General features: G+C 44.7%; 1 protein-coding gene across 4 annotated transcripts in view; it reads right to left on the reverse strand.

Moving 5' to 3' along the window:
• The window catches only part of NADK (NAD kinase), a 37,419-nt gene extending 25,208 nt beyond the window's left edge, over positions 1 to 12,211 (reverse strand). The window contains exons 1-2 of one of the 4 annotated variants that reach the window (XM_077312609.1): positions 11,967 to 12,211; positions 3,388 to 3,582 (exon numbers count right to left, since the gene is read on the reverse strand). In XM_077312609.1, the coding sequence (XP_077168724.1) occupies positions 3,388 to 3,563 (176 nt within the window). In that variant the 5' untranslated portion in view covers positions 3,564 to 3,582; positions 11,967 to 12,211. Of the gene's footprint in view, positions 1 to 1,960; positions 2,033 to 3,387; positions 3,587 to 6,020; positions 7,324 to 11,966 lie in introns of those variants that run through there. The other 3 variants (XM_077312608.1, XM_077312610.1, XM_077312612.1) reach the window with 3 other exon arrangements.
• Between the last annotated feature and the right edge of the window lie 1,369 nt (positions 12,212 to 13,580).

Genomic DNA, 13,580 nt, shown 5'->3' on the forward strand with positions numbered 1-13,580 from the left:
AGTGATCGCATGACAGCACCCTCACCCCCAAGAGATCCAATAAGGACTAGCAAAGGAAAAGCGGTTTACTCATGCCAGAACTATCGAGACTGTTATGCAACTCGCAATTCGGGGTAGCAGCAGTGAAGTCACCGGAGATTATCTCATGCCTCAGTAAGAGCCTCTGGTAGGGACTTGCACGCCAATTTCCTTTTTGCGATATACAACAGGCTTGCTCGTAGCCTGATTTAATACAATTAATGCAATGGAAATGGTGGTGGGAAGGACAGTCAAGTTGTAGCCGTCGTGGTGATGCCGGAGGGTTTTCAAGGCAAGAGATGTTCAAAGGTGTGTTTGCCTCTGCGTTGTAACCCTGGACTTGGTGGTCTCCCATCCAAATACCAGGGTCGGCCATGCCAATCCAACTTGCAAGAGTTGATCTATAGTTAACAATCCTGAAATGCTACTGGGGGGAAGGGGGGGGGCTGAACTGGTTTGATGCAGAGATAAAGATCATCTTGTAAGGGAAATCTTCCCACTAACCTTTCTCTCATCAACAGCCACGTAGCAGGAAGGCCTGCTACCACACTTTGACAAGGGAAAAGAGGAGGGGAATCTATGACAATCATGTGAAAGTGAAGAGAGGCTGGCTATGATCTCTCTCAGTCCTTCTGCAGTGTGTTGACATTAGGACGTTATGCCACTCCCTTGCCTATTCATCTCTTGCCCTCCTAAAACATGGTCCCACCCATCCATTTCAACACTACCTTTCACCAGCTTGCAGCCTCAACACAATCTCAACTTTGCACTCATTCCACCCCCACCACCCATTCCGCCAGCCTCAAAAAAAGCACAGAGGAAGGGAGCAAAGGAAGAGAGGGCCAGCTTCAGATCGAGGCCGTCAGATAAAAAGCTTGCGAACAGCCAACCCTGTTAAGATCTTCCAAAAAGGTTGCAAAGACCAGGGATAAACAAACACACGTTCGTCCCTGGCTTTCCACGGTGGTTGGTCTGCACCTCAGATGAGTCACACCGGGATCGGAACCTCAAGTCAAGTGAAAAGTTGTAATCTGACTATCTACTGCAGTCATGACATTCTCCGGCGCATGAATGCTGGGGCAGGGGATGGCTCACCCATTTTAATCCAGCGCAGGCTACTCGCCCTCTGGCCCTGCAGTTCTAGAAAACAGCAAAGCTTCTCCCGGTTGGTCATCTACTATAAAGGCATGCCGCAAAGATCACAGCCTAGGGCAGCCACATTAAATCAGTTCATTTGCTTTCAGAAGAGCTGTAATGTCCCTGTTTCGCAATAATAGTTAAAGTTAATTTTGTTCTTTATATAACAGGCCTGCTTGTGGTCTGTTTTAATGAAATTACTGCAATGAAAAGTGGTGGTGGGAAGGACAGTCAAGTCTCAGTTGACTTAGGGTCAAGGCAAGAGATATCCAGAGGTGAGCAAAGGGGATTTGCCATGGCCCGCCTCTGTGTAGCAACCCTGGACTTCCTTGGTGGTCTCTCCTCCAAGTACTAAACCAGGGCCAGCCTTGCTTAGCTTTTGTGATCTGATGAGATGGGTCATCCAGAAAACACTTGGCCATCATTTGACAATATTTGATTAGTCACTCGACCAAGCCATTTGTTTGGATTGGTCAATATGCAACCCCTAATCATCATTCTCTTTTAAAATATTTTTAAGTAGAGGAGGCCAAAGTAAAAATAGAAGGAATGACAGAAAGAGAAGAAGAAGAAAAAAGAAAGGGGGCAACAGAGAAAGGGGAAGGTTAAAAATATTTAAAAGGATATTCTGCAGACTGGGTGAACACAGTATTTTAGGCTGGAAAAGTGACTATATTACACTCCTTGGAGCTGAACTCCTCCTTGCCTTTGTTCAAAGTCCCGCTCTGCAGCCATCAGCTACTGCTTAGCAGTACTGATTGAGAGACAGACACATACACACAGACAGGAAAAGACAGAACTCTACCTGTCAAACAGTTCCATGCGCTCAAGGTGTGCAAAGACAGGCTCTACAATGAAAGGTCTTCCTTCTTCTGAGAGCCCTGAAAAGTAGGGGCAATGGATCCAGCACAAAGTGCCTTGCGCACACCCCCGTCCACGTGTTCTGATGCAAGTCTTTTATGTAAGGGCTACCTTTGCCCCAACATCATTAGTCATCACAGGCTGATTATCATGAATGCCACACCTTGTCTTGTTTATGGGGGCAAGGCAAAGAGCCTGGAAGGAAAGACTGCCTAGTTTGCATTTCAGAAACACAGATCTTCTTTTAATTGACCCAAGTCAGACTTTTGGCACCTTGACAGCCTTTTCACATTCTGACTGGCAATTTACAACAAGGTATGAATCCTCAACACATGCAGCTGCATTTGGCTGTTTCTGCCTGCATGCTTTTCCATTCATTCTCCCTCCCACTTCCTGGATTGAAAATCAGAATGTAAGATCCTTGAGGCAGAGACTTTTAAAAAATTGCATGAAAATATGCTGGGCCCAATAATATTTCCAGATCAGTACCTGGTATGTGGCTTTAAATACTTACACCAGTATTTAAATACTTTAAATACTTTAAATACTTACAATTCAGTGCCTGCAGGTGTCCTGGCCTCCACTGACTCTTTTTTAGAAAGTGGGTGGAGCCAAGTGAGACTTTTGCTCAGTAAGGATTCTGATTGGCTGTGTCGATTTTTTTTTAATTGCCTTGGCAGTAGTTCTCACTATGCCACAAGGATTTTCAATGAGTGATGGAAGGCTTGGGATCCCTCACATTAACAGAAGTGAGTGTGGCCAACACAGAGAACAGGACTTTTTCAGTTGAGACCCCCCCCCGGCTGGAATTCCCTACCCCGCCACATCCTGTCCCTTTGACCTTCTAGAGAACACCAAAGGAACTTTCATAGGGATTTTTTTTTATCCTGACTTGTCATCCTACTGTCAGCCAGTTCAGTGAGCCCACAACGGACTCTCAGACTAGTGGTGGTGAGGGAAAGTGCCATCCAATCACAGATGACTTATGGCAATCCTGTAGGGTGTCCAAGGCAATAGACAACAGAGGTGGTTTGCCATGGCCCGCCTCTGAGCAGCAACCCTGAACTTTGGCGGTGGTCTCCTACCCAAGTAGTAACTAGCTATCCTGCTTAGCTTCCGAGAGCAGTCTAACCTGGCCCATCCAGGTCAGGGCCTCACGCTCATTTCTTGGCATAAAGGCAACATGGAATGGAAAATAAAAAAACTAACTGAAATTAGCTAGGACCTGTAGACAACAGGTTAAAAAATTATATAAGCATTTAGTGTGCACAGCTTTAAAAAATTCAGGTTAAAAGCATACACAAATGCAACATTCGCAGAGCCAACAGCCACTGTCAAGTCCAGAAATTCAAGCCACCGGTTATTTCGTACCTGAATTCTTTGGTGCTGCCTAAGGCTGGAGAAGCAGACAAGCTGCGTGTCTTTGCCCGACCCCGCATGGAGTTGGCGCAGCTCCATTCTTCGTCAGCATGACACGCGGAGCACTGGTAGCAGGCAGATTCTGAGCTCATGTCTTCTCCAGCGGGGCCAAAGGCCTCCGGATCCATTGCCGGTCAGGGATAATTGCTTCCTTGGAAAAGAGAGGGGAAAGTGTTTGTTTTTAAATCTGAAAACTTCAAGTCGTACCATTTCTTTGCTGGATCAGCCCATGTACACTGAGCATTTTCTTTCCTACGATGGCCATCTGGATGCTCATACGCAGGTTGTGAAAACATCAGTTCCTATCCGATGTTTGGCATCTGGCACTAGCATCTGCTGTCCATGAGGCTTCCATTTAACATCACTGTGGCTAATAGTGTTTCTGAATTTGGCCAGACCTGTTTTTGAACACACTAAACTGGAAAGAGCAGAGTCCTCTGAATTGTGAGCCAATTTCCTCCGCCCACTGAAATCTCACAGGCCCCAAGACTGACCTCCACTGTTTTGCATCAGCTCAACCGCCCTCAACATCCCATGCCTCCAACACAGGAACAAGCATGTTCATCATGGAGTTTACTGTTTGGAGGAGATGCATCTTCAAGAAGAAATTGTACACACACCAAAGTATTTTTCTACATACCCTGAGAGTCCAATAAATATGCTGAAATAAATATGTCAACTGCTCTGATGGACATCGGACTATCCGGTCGGCTTTTAATATGAGAAATCAACTCCAAAACTATATTTGGTTAATACTGACAGACTGGATAAAAGGAGGTCCCTTGACTTTGAGGTCAAAAAACAAAGTTAAAATATAGCTGAGTACTTAGCTATTCTTTAACTTTGCTTTTTGGCCTCAACCTTTCTTGGTAGCTTTCCCCTTTGGACACGTGTAAATTTTTATTCACTGACTTGTTCACTGTGCCATACCAATGAATACAAGCAAAAAAAAAAAAAACTTTCATCAATTAAAATCAGTTCAAAAAAAGGCAGTCTTAGAGCATGCCAATGACCCTTCCCAAAGAAACTGTCCCATTTCTGTCCCCCAGGGAGAGGCTGTGGCTCAGTGGAAGAGCATCTGCTGCTTATTGGTACTAATATAGCGATTCTAAAGTCCTTTTCATCTCAGGCCCTCTCCTAAAGTATACTATACCTTCAGAGTAACTCACACAAGCATCAATATCTTTGGCACATGATAGAACAAAATTTTCATGCCCAAGTTCATGATGAACAGTCTAGTCTGTGAGCATGAAGACACCTGGACCAGAGCAAAGCTCAGGAGTTTGAGGAAACACTGTGAACAGGGTATTATAACCTAGTTTGACTTCCGTTCAGTTTTTCCCCATTTACATCTTCTACCATCTTCAGCTTTGTTAATACAGGACTACCACCTCTCTCCTCTGCTCTAGTCCTTCTGGCCTGTTTGGTATTGCAGAGGTACATATTTCATTTTTTAATTAAGAAATACATACATATTTCATCCCTTGTTTGTTCCAGACTCAGCCTGTGGTTTTTAAACAGTTTATTGGAAAGGGTACAAGGTGTTCTAGCAGCTTCCTAGCTAATTGTCCAGGTTCTCTGAAGAAGAAAAACAACCCAGAGCATACGCAAGTCTCAGCCTTTTTGTTTCTTCACTCTAAGGTAGGCTACATCTGGCCAGACAGGATACAAGCTCAGAGAATCAAATGAGAAGAAAATGGCAATGGGGGAAGAAACGCAGCCAAGCAAATTAAGTTCACAAAGTATGCTAGCCTGCCAGACTATACGGACCTACATTCAGTAGTTCACGATACGGTGATAGTGTCTGAAGGAAATAAAGAACCAACTTAAAAAAAATTATATTTAGAAGCATTTCCCTATCTGGTTGCTAGGAGATCTGTAAATTGCAGAATATTGTTTACAAGTCAGACTTAGCTTCTCCTTTTACTGTTCTTCATTTGACAAAGTAAACTCTACTCTGCTAAAATCTAAAGATGTCACAAGACTTCACTTTTGTTTTTGCAAAAGACGCTGCCCCACTGAATTTCTTAATTTAATAAGCAAATAAAGGTAAAGGTATCCCCTGTGCAAGCACCGGGTCATGTCTGATCCTTGGGGTGACGCCCTCTAGCGTTTTCATGGCAGACTCAATACAGGGTGGTTTGCCAGGGCCTTCCCCAGTCATTACCATTTACCCCCCAGCAAGCTGGGTACTCATTTTACCGACCTCAGAAGGATGGAAGGCTGAGTCAACATTGAGCCGGCTGCTGGGATCCAACTCCCAACCTCATGGGCAGAGCTTCAGACTGCATGTCTGCTGCCTTACAAACTCTGCGCCACAAGAGGCTCTTAATAAGCAAATAGAGATGTTTTAATACAGGTTGTCATCCTAAATTTCCAAAGTGTCCAAAAGTATTTTATCCACAGCATAAAACCCACTAAAAACAACAAATGTGACTGACCCATAGCATCTTGTTTGTTCCTTTAAAAAAAATCTTCTATGAATTCTTCTGTTGTTTCCAAAATAATAAGGAGATAAAGGGAAACATATGAATATATTAACCCTCTTAGGAACAGGATTTAGGTCAACATGATGATAACTATACCTGGCTGTTTCTGTGAGAGGTGATGAGTCCTTCTGTATGTATTTCCCAATCAGACTCCTACCCAGAGCCAGGCCTGCCTTGCTTTTGTAGAGGAACCATATCAAGTGCCTTCTGATGTTCTTAAGGTCTGCTAAGAAAGTCCTTCCCCGTTCTCCACTCCTACTCAAACCAATGTTGTGAGAAGGGAAAAATGGGCGCTTGGCTGCTTTGCTAGCTTGCCGGCCCTGCTGACTCAGCCCGGAAGGCAAAAATGGACTTTTATAAGCAAGGTTTTTAAGAAGTGTTCCACATCTTTTGCCAGTATCCGCACCACTTCTCAGTTCTCTGCAACAATTAACCGAAGAATCTCTCACCCCATCTCATCTGGGCAGCAGCTGTGAAAAGTTGCAACACTATTGATTTTAACTCTCAGAGTGGGACAGGCGTAGAACTAGACCTTCAAAATTTCACAACAGCAGCTCATGGATTTTGGCCTTCGTTATAAGCACTTGGAAAGTGCCTGACTACATATGGGCATGCTAGAAACTACTTAAGCTTTAAAGTTCCACCCCCCCCCCTCTCTTTTGCAAGACTAGCCCAATCTTGGAGAAGCTAAACAGAGTCAGCCCTGGTCACTATTTGGATGGGGAGACTACCAAAAAAGTACCATGCGGAGGCAGGCAATGGCAAACCCCTTCAACATCTCTTGCCTTGAAAACTCTATGGGGTTGCCGTTAGTCAGAGGTGACTTGACAGCAAAAAGAATGGTCCTTTCTTCCCAGCTTGTGACAGCAATTCTGTAACTTACTGTTTCACCCTCATAAATGCACATGCAAAATGAATTATGGGCTTGTTTAAACAGTAAGATCTAGGCTGGGTGAAGTTATCTGACATTGTTGGAATATATAAATTTCAGCAAAAAAAGCAAAATTATGCAATTTAAATTTCCCACACGAAAATCAAAATGTTTAGCTACTCTTTGCTAGTATTCACCAACACATACAGTTGCCTGATAAATCACTCACTCAAACAGAACCCCTGCAGAGTTTCCAGTCCATCAGAGATCTGAGGATGGAGGCCGTCTTATTTGAGCTGAGTGCCAGACTCTCGAGAAACAAAACTACCTTTTAATAACAAGAATAACAATGCCTGGTTTCTTCTCTCTAGATGGGCTACATTTGGAAAACAGTTTTGAGAGAGGGCTGTGTTTGGCCAGACACACTGAGAGGGAGCTGAAGATGTAACTATGCTGTCAGCCGCACAGGTGTGTCCCTTTAGCCAAGAACAGGCCATGTGCACGCCAGGCAAAATGGTGGAGCATATTCTACCCCCACACAAAACCAAGACAGCATATTGCCAGTCAAACACCAAGTACAATCCCCAGGTAGTACACCGAGAGTGGAGAAAAGGAAAGAACTTTGTACTTTTTAACAAAAGTGCAGGCTGCTGTTATTAAGAAAAGTTGGTTTTTATACCCTGCTTTTCACTACGTGAAGGAGTCTCAGAGCAGTTTACAATCACCTTCCCTTCCTCCACCCATAACAGGCACCCTGTGAGGTAGGTGAGGCTGAGAGGGCTCTGACAGGACAGCACTGTGAGAATAGCTTTAGCAGGACAGTGACTAGCCCACGGTCACCCAGCTGGCTGCATGTGGAGGAGAGGGGAATCAAACACAGCTCACAGCTGAGACACTGCCAGTCTTAACCACTACCCCAAACTGGCTACACAAGTGGCATGTACATCAAATACATAATAGACAGGTGTCAGTCGTGAATACATGAACGTGCATTTCATGGCAATTTAATAAAAGTGACTTCTATCTAAAGCAGGTGGTCTCACAACTCTCCTTACGAAACAGCATCCAAACAAAAACTTATGCGTTTCTTCTCTGGGAACAGATCAATCAGACAGGATTAGTCCAGAGATTAAAAAGGATTTATTTGGAGGGCTTGTGATTTCCAGTCTCAAAAATCCAACATGCTCTTCTACTTAAAATGGGGTGATGCATATTGCTTAGACCAATCTTTCAGATTGGCTGGCACATCACTCAAGTGTGGGCACAACTCTATCGCAACCCAGTAAAGCCCATCTTCAGAAATAGCCCTTTGGCCTGTGTTCTATGACACACTGCTTACAAAGCAGAGGCTACTGAGGTAAACAAAATTTAAAAACCTCCCATCTTGGACATGTGAAAGGTGTTGAGATGGCTGCAATTTGTACAACCCTTTCGAAGATTCGTCTACCTTCAGCTGCCCATTTTCCTACTTTACAAGCTCATAACAATGGAACAAAACTTCCTTCCCAGTGTACAAGTGGATTATTTACGTTGTACCGTAACTTATATAGCACTTTTTTTTAAGGCCACACAGGAAGCAACAGCCAAAGTTTCAACAATAAGACAAACTAGGGAGAAGACCAACAAGATGAGCATGATTAATGTTTTAAGAAATGGATACAACTTTCCCACTGCTGTTTAGCCTACCATTCTTTTGCACAATTAAAAATATGCACAGCAACCATATGCACAGCAACATTACTGTGTAATTTCAGCCCTTCACTGACTGCCAAATATGCCAGTTTCTATGCTTGGAGAGATCTGTGTTAACATCGTGCAGCAATCCGTGTGGTGCATCCAAATAGCAGACATGGTAGATGGCCCTTTAAGATGTCAGCTTACAAATTACCCATTAAGACCTTGCTGTAATACTCATAACGCAAGAAGACATTGGCACATTCAGAACCCAGAACAAGAACACACTTAATCTTGACCTTATTCTCCCCTCTAATTTACATTTAAGGCCTCTCATTTATTCAGCATTTCATAATGGAGTAACACACACAAACGTTCTCCCACACACACACACACCCCCACACACCAAGCATTTTTCAACTCAGCACACAGAAGCCAACATGAATTTTAGCTAAAATACAGTTTTGTTTTCTTCAGTATGTGTTCCTGCCATAAATAAATTATTTTCCCCACACACACAGTCTCATTAATGTTAGCTCCATTTTACATGAGGAAACTCAAGCTGACAGTGGACCCGATCAAGGCTATCCAAAGCAGCGGCAGAATTCTAACTCACCACTTCAGACTGAGGTATGGTTGTAAGCCGGACCACGGCTGTGTACAAACAACAGAGAATGGTCCGCTGACCGTATTATACTTTAAAACTTCCTCTTCCCCGCTACAAGTTGCTTAACTTATTACCTTTACTTACAGAGAAGTTGAAAAGCAGCAGCACTGCTGGGAAGAAAACAATACACAAGAATAAAGTTTCAGCCTGTGCGTCTCCCTACATTAGACAAATTTCTAACTTGTATTCCAGTGTAACTATTTTTAAGATATACAACCCTTGAACTATTCAGAAACGTAAGCCATTGGAGCAATAGAACTGCCACGTTTGCCAAAGTCCTGAGGTTTTATAAACTTCAGATGCCAGAGCAGTGCACCAGACAGAATGCTGGACTTAGGTAGGTATAAACACAAATTTCCATGCAGCTGCTTAGGGAGACATGGGCATGTCCCTGGCTCAGTTCAGACATCACACCAAACCATGGTTAACAAACCCTCAAGCAAATCCTAGCTTACACCTCTGCTTCCATTTTTCATCAGTTCAGCATTCCATGTCTCTGGAGCAGCATCAAGCAGGTGTAACGATTTCTCAGTTCATCATGCTACTGCAGTAGGCAAAATAAACCGTGGTAAGGAAACTCACACTTCCAAGTCAGAGTTTCCAGTTCTGCTATGCTGATTGCTCATAAAGCATCGTTGGTCAGTTCAGACATGAAGTCAAACTGTAATTACTTTCCCTTAACTTCAGTTTGGTTTCACATCCGTCTGGAGTCATTTTCTTCCAGCCTACCTTACAGGAATTGTCATGAGGATAAAATGGGGGAACACTCATGCATGCTACATAAAGCTCCTTGAAGAAAGACAGAATGCAAATATGTGTTTAACATTATGGATGTCTGTACCTCCACAAGGAAGAAACAGGATGTACACAAGAACTACATTAGGAAGGGTTTTTAAAAATTCCCCCCAAATCTCACATCAATTGCACTAAAGCAACCTTTTAAAAATGTAGAAAAAACTTTTGCCCTTCTGTAAACTTCAATGGAAAACAGAGGTAATTCACACCCAAGGAACCAGGATGATATTTATCAATAAAAGTGAGTTTTGCCAAATTTACAATGATGAACAGGGCAGCTAACAAGAATCAGAAAAGTTGGAACCATCTAAAATTACCACGACAGAAATAGAATATTTTTTTCTAAGGGAAAAAGCCATAAGTCTAGTGGTTCTTTCCCCATTCTCGCTGATTTATGTAACCAGGAGAAATCTGCCCATTTATGTCAAAAGTTAAAAATAGGAAACAAACAAAAAGTGTTTTTGCCAGCTAATCTTAGAACAGAAGGCATTGTGCCAGATTAAGACTGATTTACTTCCTATATAAGTGTGGAGTTATAATAATAGGCAAGTCAATATAGTTTATATTCCAGTAGAAAAATTCGACTACATGTTTTTTAGCTGCAATGAGCCTCGTTAATCCTAGGAAGATACCTCCTCAGAAAGCCCTATTAAGAATAACCTCTAAGAAAGATAAACCATGAAACAGGCTTACATCTGCAACAGGCTTTCTCAACCAAGACTTCGTAAAAACCTGGGGTTTCTTAAGGGCCTTGGAGGAGTTTCCTGAATGAGTGGGAATTAGCTATATATATATATATATATATTTAGAATTTGTTAAACATTTATCAGGTGATATGATCATATATGGTCATGTTGACCTGCTCGCCCCTCCCAAAATGGCCAATGATGGGCCTGGAGCAGGCAGGAAGGGGAGGCGCCCCCAGTAGGCGTGTACACATCTATGTTTCTCAACCATATTCTGCGCGATCACTTCACTTCTGGGGTTTCTCGGAAGCCTGAAACATGTTTCAGGGGTTTCTCAACGGTAAAAAAGTTGAGAAAGGCTGATCTAGATGCTCATCTCTTGTCTACGGGATGACTAAACTAGGACTCTGGTCTGCTTGTTTTCAGCTCATTATATAAGCTGTTCTGCAGTATCATAAGGACTTTCTTAAGTTACAGGATCACACTGACTGTGGTGATATCCTCATCATCTGTCCAAGTAACCTGTAAGGATCATATATAATTTAGATAGATGCAATTATTATAACGCGTAGGAGCCGTTCATCACGGGGACTGTTTGTTTCCCGTTTTTTATACTGCTGAACCCGTGTTGTTATATACTATAAAAGTTAAAAATAGGCAGAACCTCAGTGGTCTTAACTCTCGAACTTATCCAGAGACTCCGCAAGACCCTTATGCACCCACAGTGCCCCCACTCTTGCAGAATCACTATTCTCTGCACCCAATATCTCCACAACCCCCCCCCCAACTCCCCATTTTGCACCCTACTGCTGCCCCCACCCATCCTTTTCTCTCCCTGCCTCTCACCCCCTCATGCATCTGTTGCCACCCCCCCCTTGGGATAAAGGGCCACCCAATGGGCCCGCAGAGACTGAAATGGGCAAGAGAAATAAAACACACTCCTCCTCCCTGCCAGGTAGCTCAGACTCCTCTAAACCAGGGGTAGTCAACCTGTGGTCCTCCAGATGTTCATGGACTACAATTCCCATGAGCCCCTGCCAGCTTGCTGGCAGGGGCTCATGGGAATTGTAGTCCATGAACATCTGGAGGACCACAGGTTGACTACCCCTGCTCTAAATCCCCCCAGACCCCTCTAATCCTCCACACCTCCTACAATTATCCTCCTACGCCCCCCCCATATAATTACAGGAAGGTGCCTATAGCGCCCCCCTTAAAAAAAAGCCCCCCCAAATCCTTTCAGGAAGGCCCACCGGCCCGGCCCGGCCCGGCCCGGCCCCTCCCCCACAGGCTCCCCTCATAGACACTCTTTGGCCCCGCCCCCTCCGCCTCGCCTCCCGTCAGTCACTCACCCGCGCGCCAAGGGGCGGTGCCGCCAACGCCGCCTCTTCCCCCCTCAGGCGCGCGAGCTGTTTTCTCCCTCCCCCCTCCTCTCCTCCTCCTCCTCCTCCTCTTTTCCCGCTTCTTTCTCCTCAGAGGCCCGCCGCCCGCCGGCAACTCCCCCAGCCCTGCAAGCGCGGCCAGCGGGGGCCTCCTCCGCCACGCGCCGCCTCCTCCTCCATCCTCCTCCCTCCGCCTCTCCCCTCCCCTCCTCGAGGCGGACTCGGGTGAGAGAGAGCGCGGGCCGGGACTGCAGCGCGCATGCGCGCCCGGCAGACTGCGAGGCGACCCGGGGAAAGTAAGCCGTCCCCACCCTTCCCCGCCTTCTTTCAGTGCGCATGCCCAGTCTTGGGTGGACGCGGGGAAAGAAGCCGTGGGCGCCGGTAGATCTGGGGCGCACGCGCGTGCTGGGGAGAGGAAGCGCCGTCTCGCTGCGCATGCTCAGTTGAGGGGCGGGAGGTGGGGGCTGCTGCGCACGCGCGGGTACAAATGCGTCCTACAGAGGCGCTTATTTTCCTTGCAGTGTTGTGTGTAGGCAACAGCGGTGTTACGGGGATGCACTTTGCACAAGCTCAGAGGCATTCTTGTTTGCACACCGGCTGTGGCACCTTTAAGACCAGCAAAGCTTTATTCAAGGGATAAGCTTTCAGATCTCCCTGCAAATCTAAAACCAGATCGAACACTTTAAAAGGGATAGGCTACATTTTCTCTTTGCAGGGAGAGAATAGTTTTGCAAAGTATTACCACATTTGATTTTTGCATGTCAATTTTGTTTTAATAATTAAATAGTTAGGTTTTAGGCTTAAGGTTACACATAGATGTGAATGTGCCCACTTCTCAAACTGAAAGTTCAGTATGGGGGGAAGAAATTTTCTGTCTCTGCAGGAGCTGGGACTGTGGCTTTTAACATCTGAATGGGAAGAAAAGCAGCCAAATCGATTTAGAATCCTCTGTTTTAGGGATTTGTGACAAAGTAGCTGCTCCAAGGCAAGCTTGGAATGAAACAAGGGCTGGAATACTGTCAAATAACGAGGGATATTTTTATTGAATGAAATTTCGAAACACTCTTCTGTAATCAGAATGTCAAGTATGCATGTAGCACCAAATACCAACCTGTTCCATAATAGAGACGGGATTGTGTTTCCTTCAGAGGCTTAGTTATGCAACCCCAAGTGGAAAACTGACTTGGTGAGCAGTGAGTCTGGGGAAAGCATGACAGAGCTTTCTCAAGGTGTGCATTGTGTGGATACAGGGAAATGTTTCTCTCTGTTCCATAATACTAGGATTCAGGAGAGACCAAAACCAAAAAATACTTCTTTGTGCCACACACTTGTGGAACTCCCTGCTACCAGATGTGCAGATATTAGCTTCAAGCAGTTCTTGGAAGAGAGGCACATCACTTATTGTGTTGGGTAACTTGGACCTCCATGTTCAGAAGGACCATGAGCACTAGAGTGCTCTAGCTTTTGTGCTCTGCCTGTGAAATTACCAGAAGCAGTCTTGGAAATAGGGTGTCGGACAAGGTAGAAACAAAGGATGTGGAACAGAGAACAAAATAAAACAAAAACACTTTAAAAGGGCTTTTT

This window comes from Paroedura picta, chromosome 15 (genome assembly GCF_049243985.1).
Source record: "Paroedura picta isolate Pp20150507F chromosome 15, Ppicta_v3.0, whole genome shotgun sequence".
NCBI lineage: Eukaryota > Metazoa > Chordata > Lepidosauria > Squamata > Gekkonidae > Paroedura > Paroedura picta.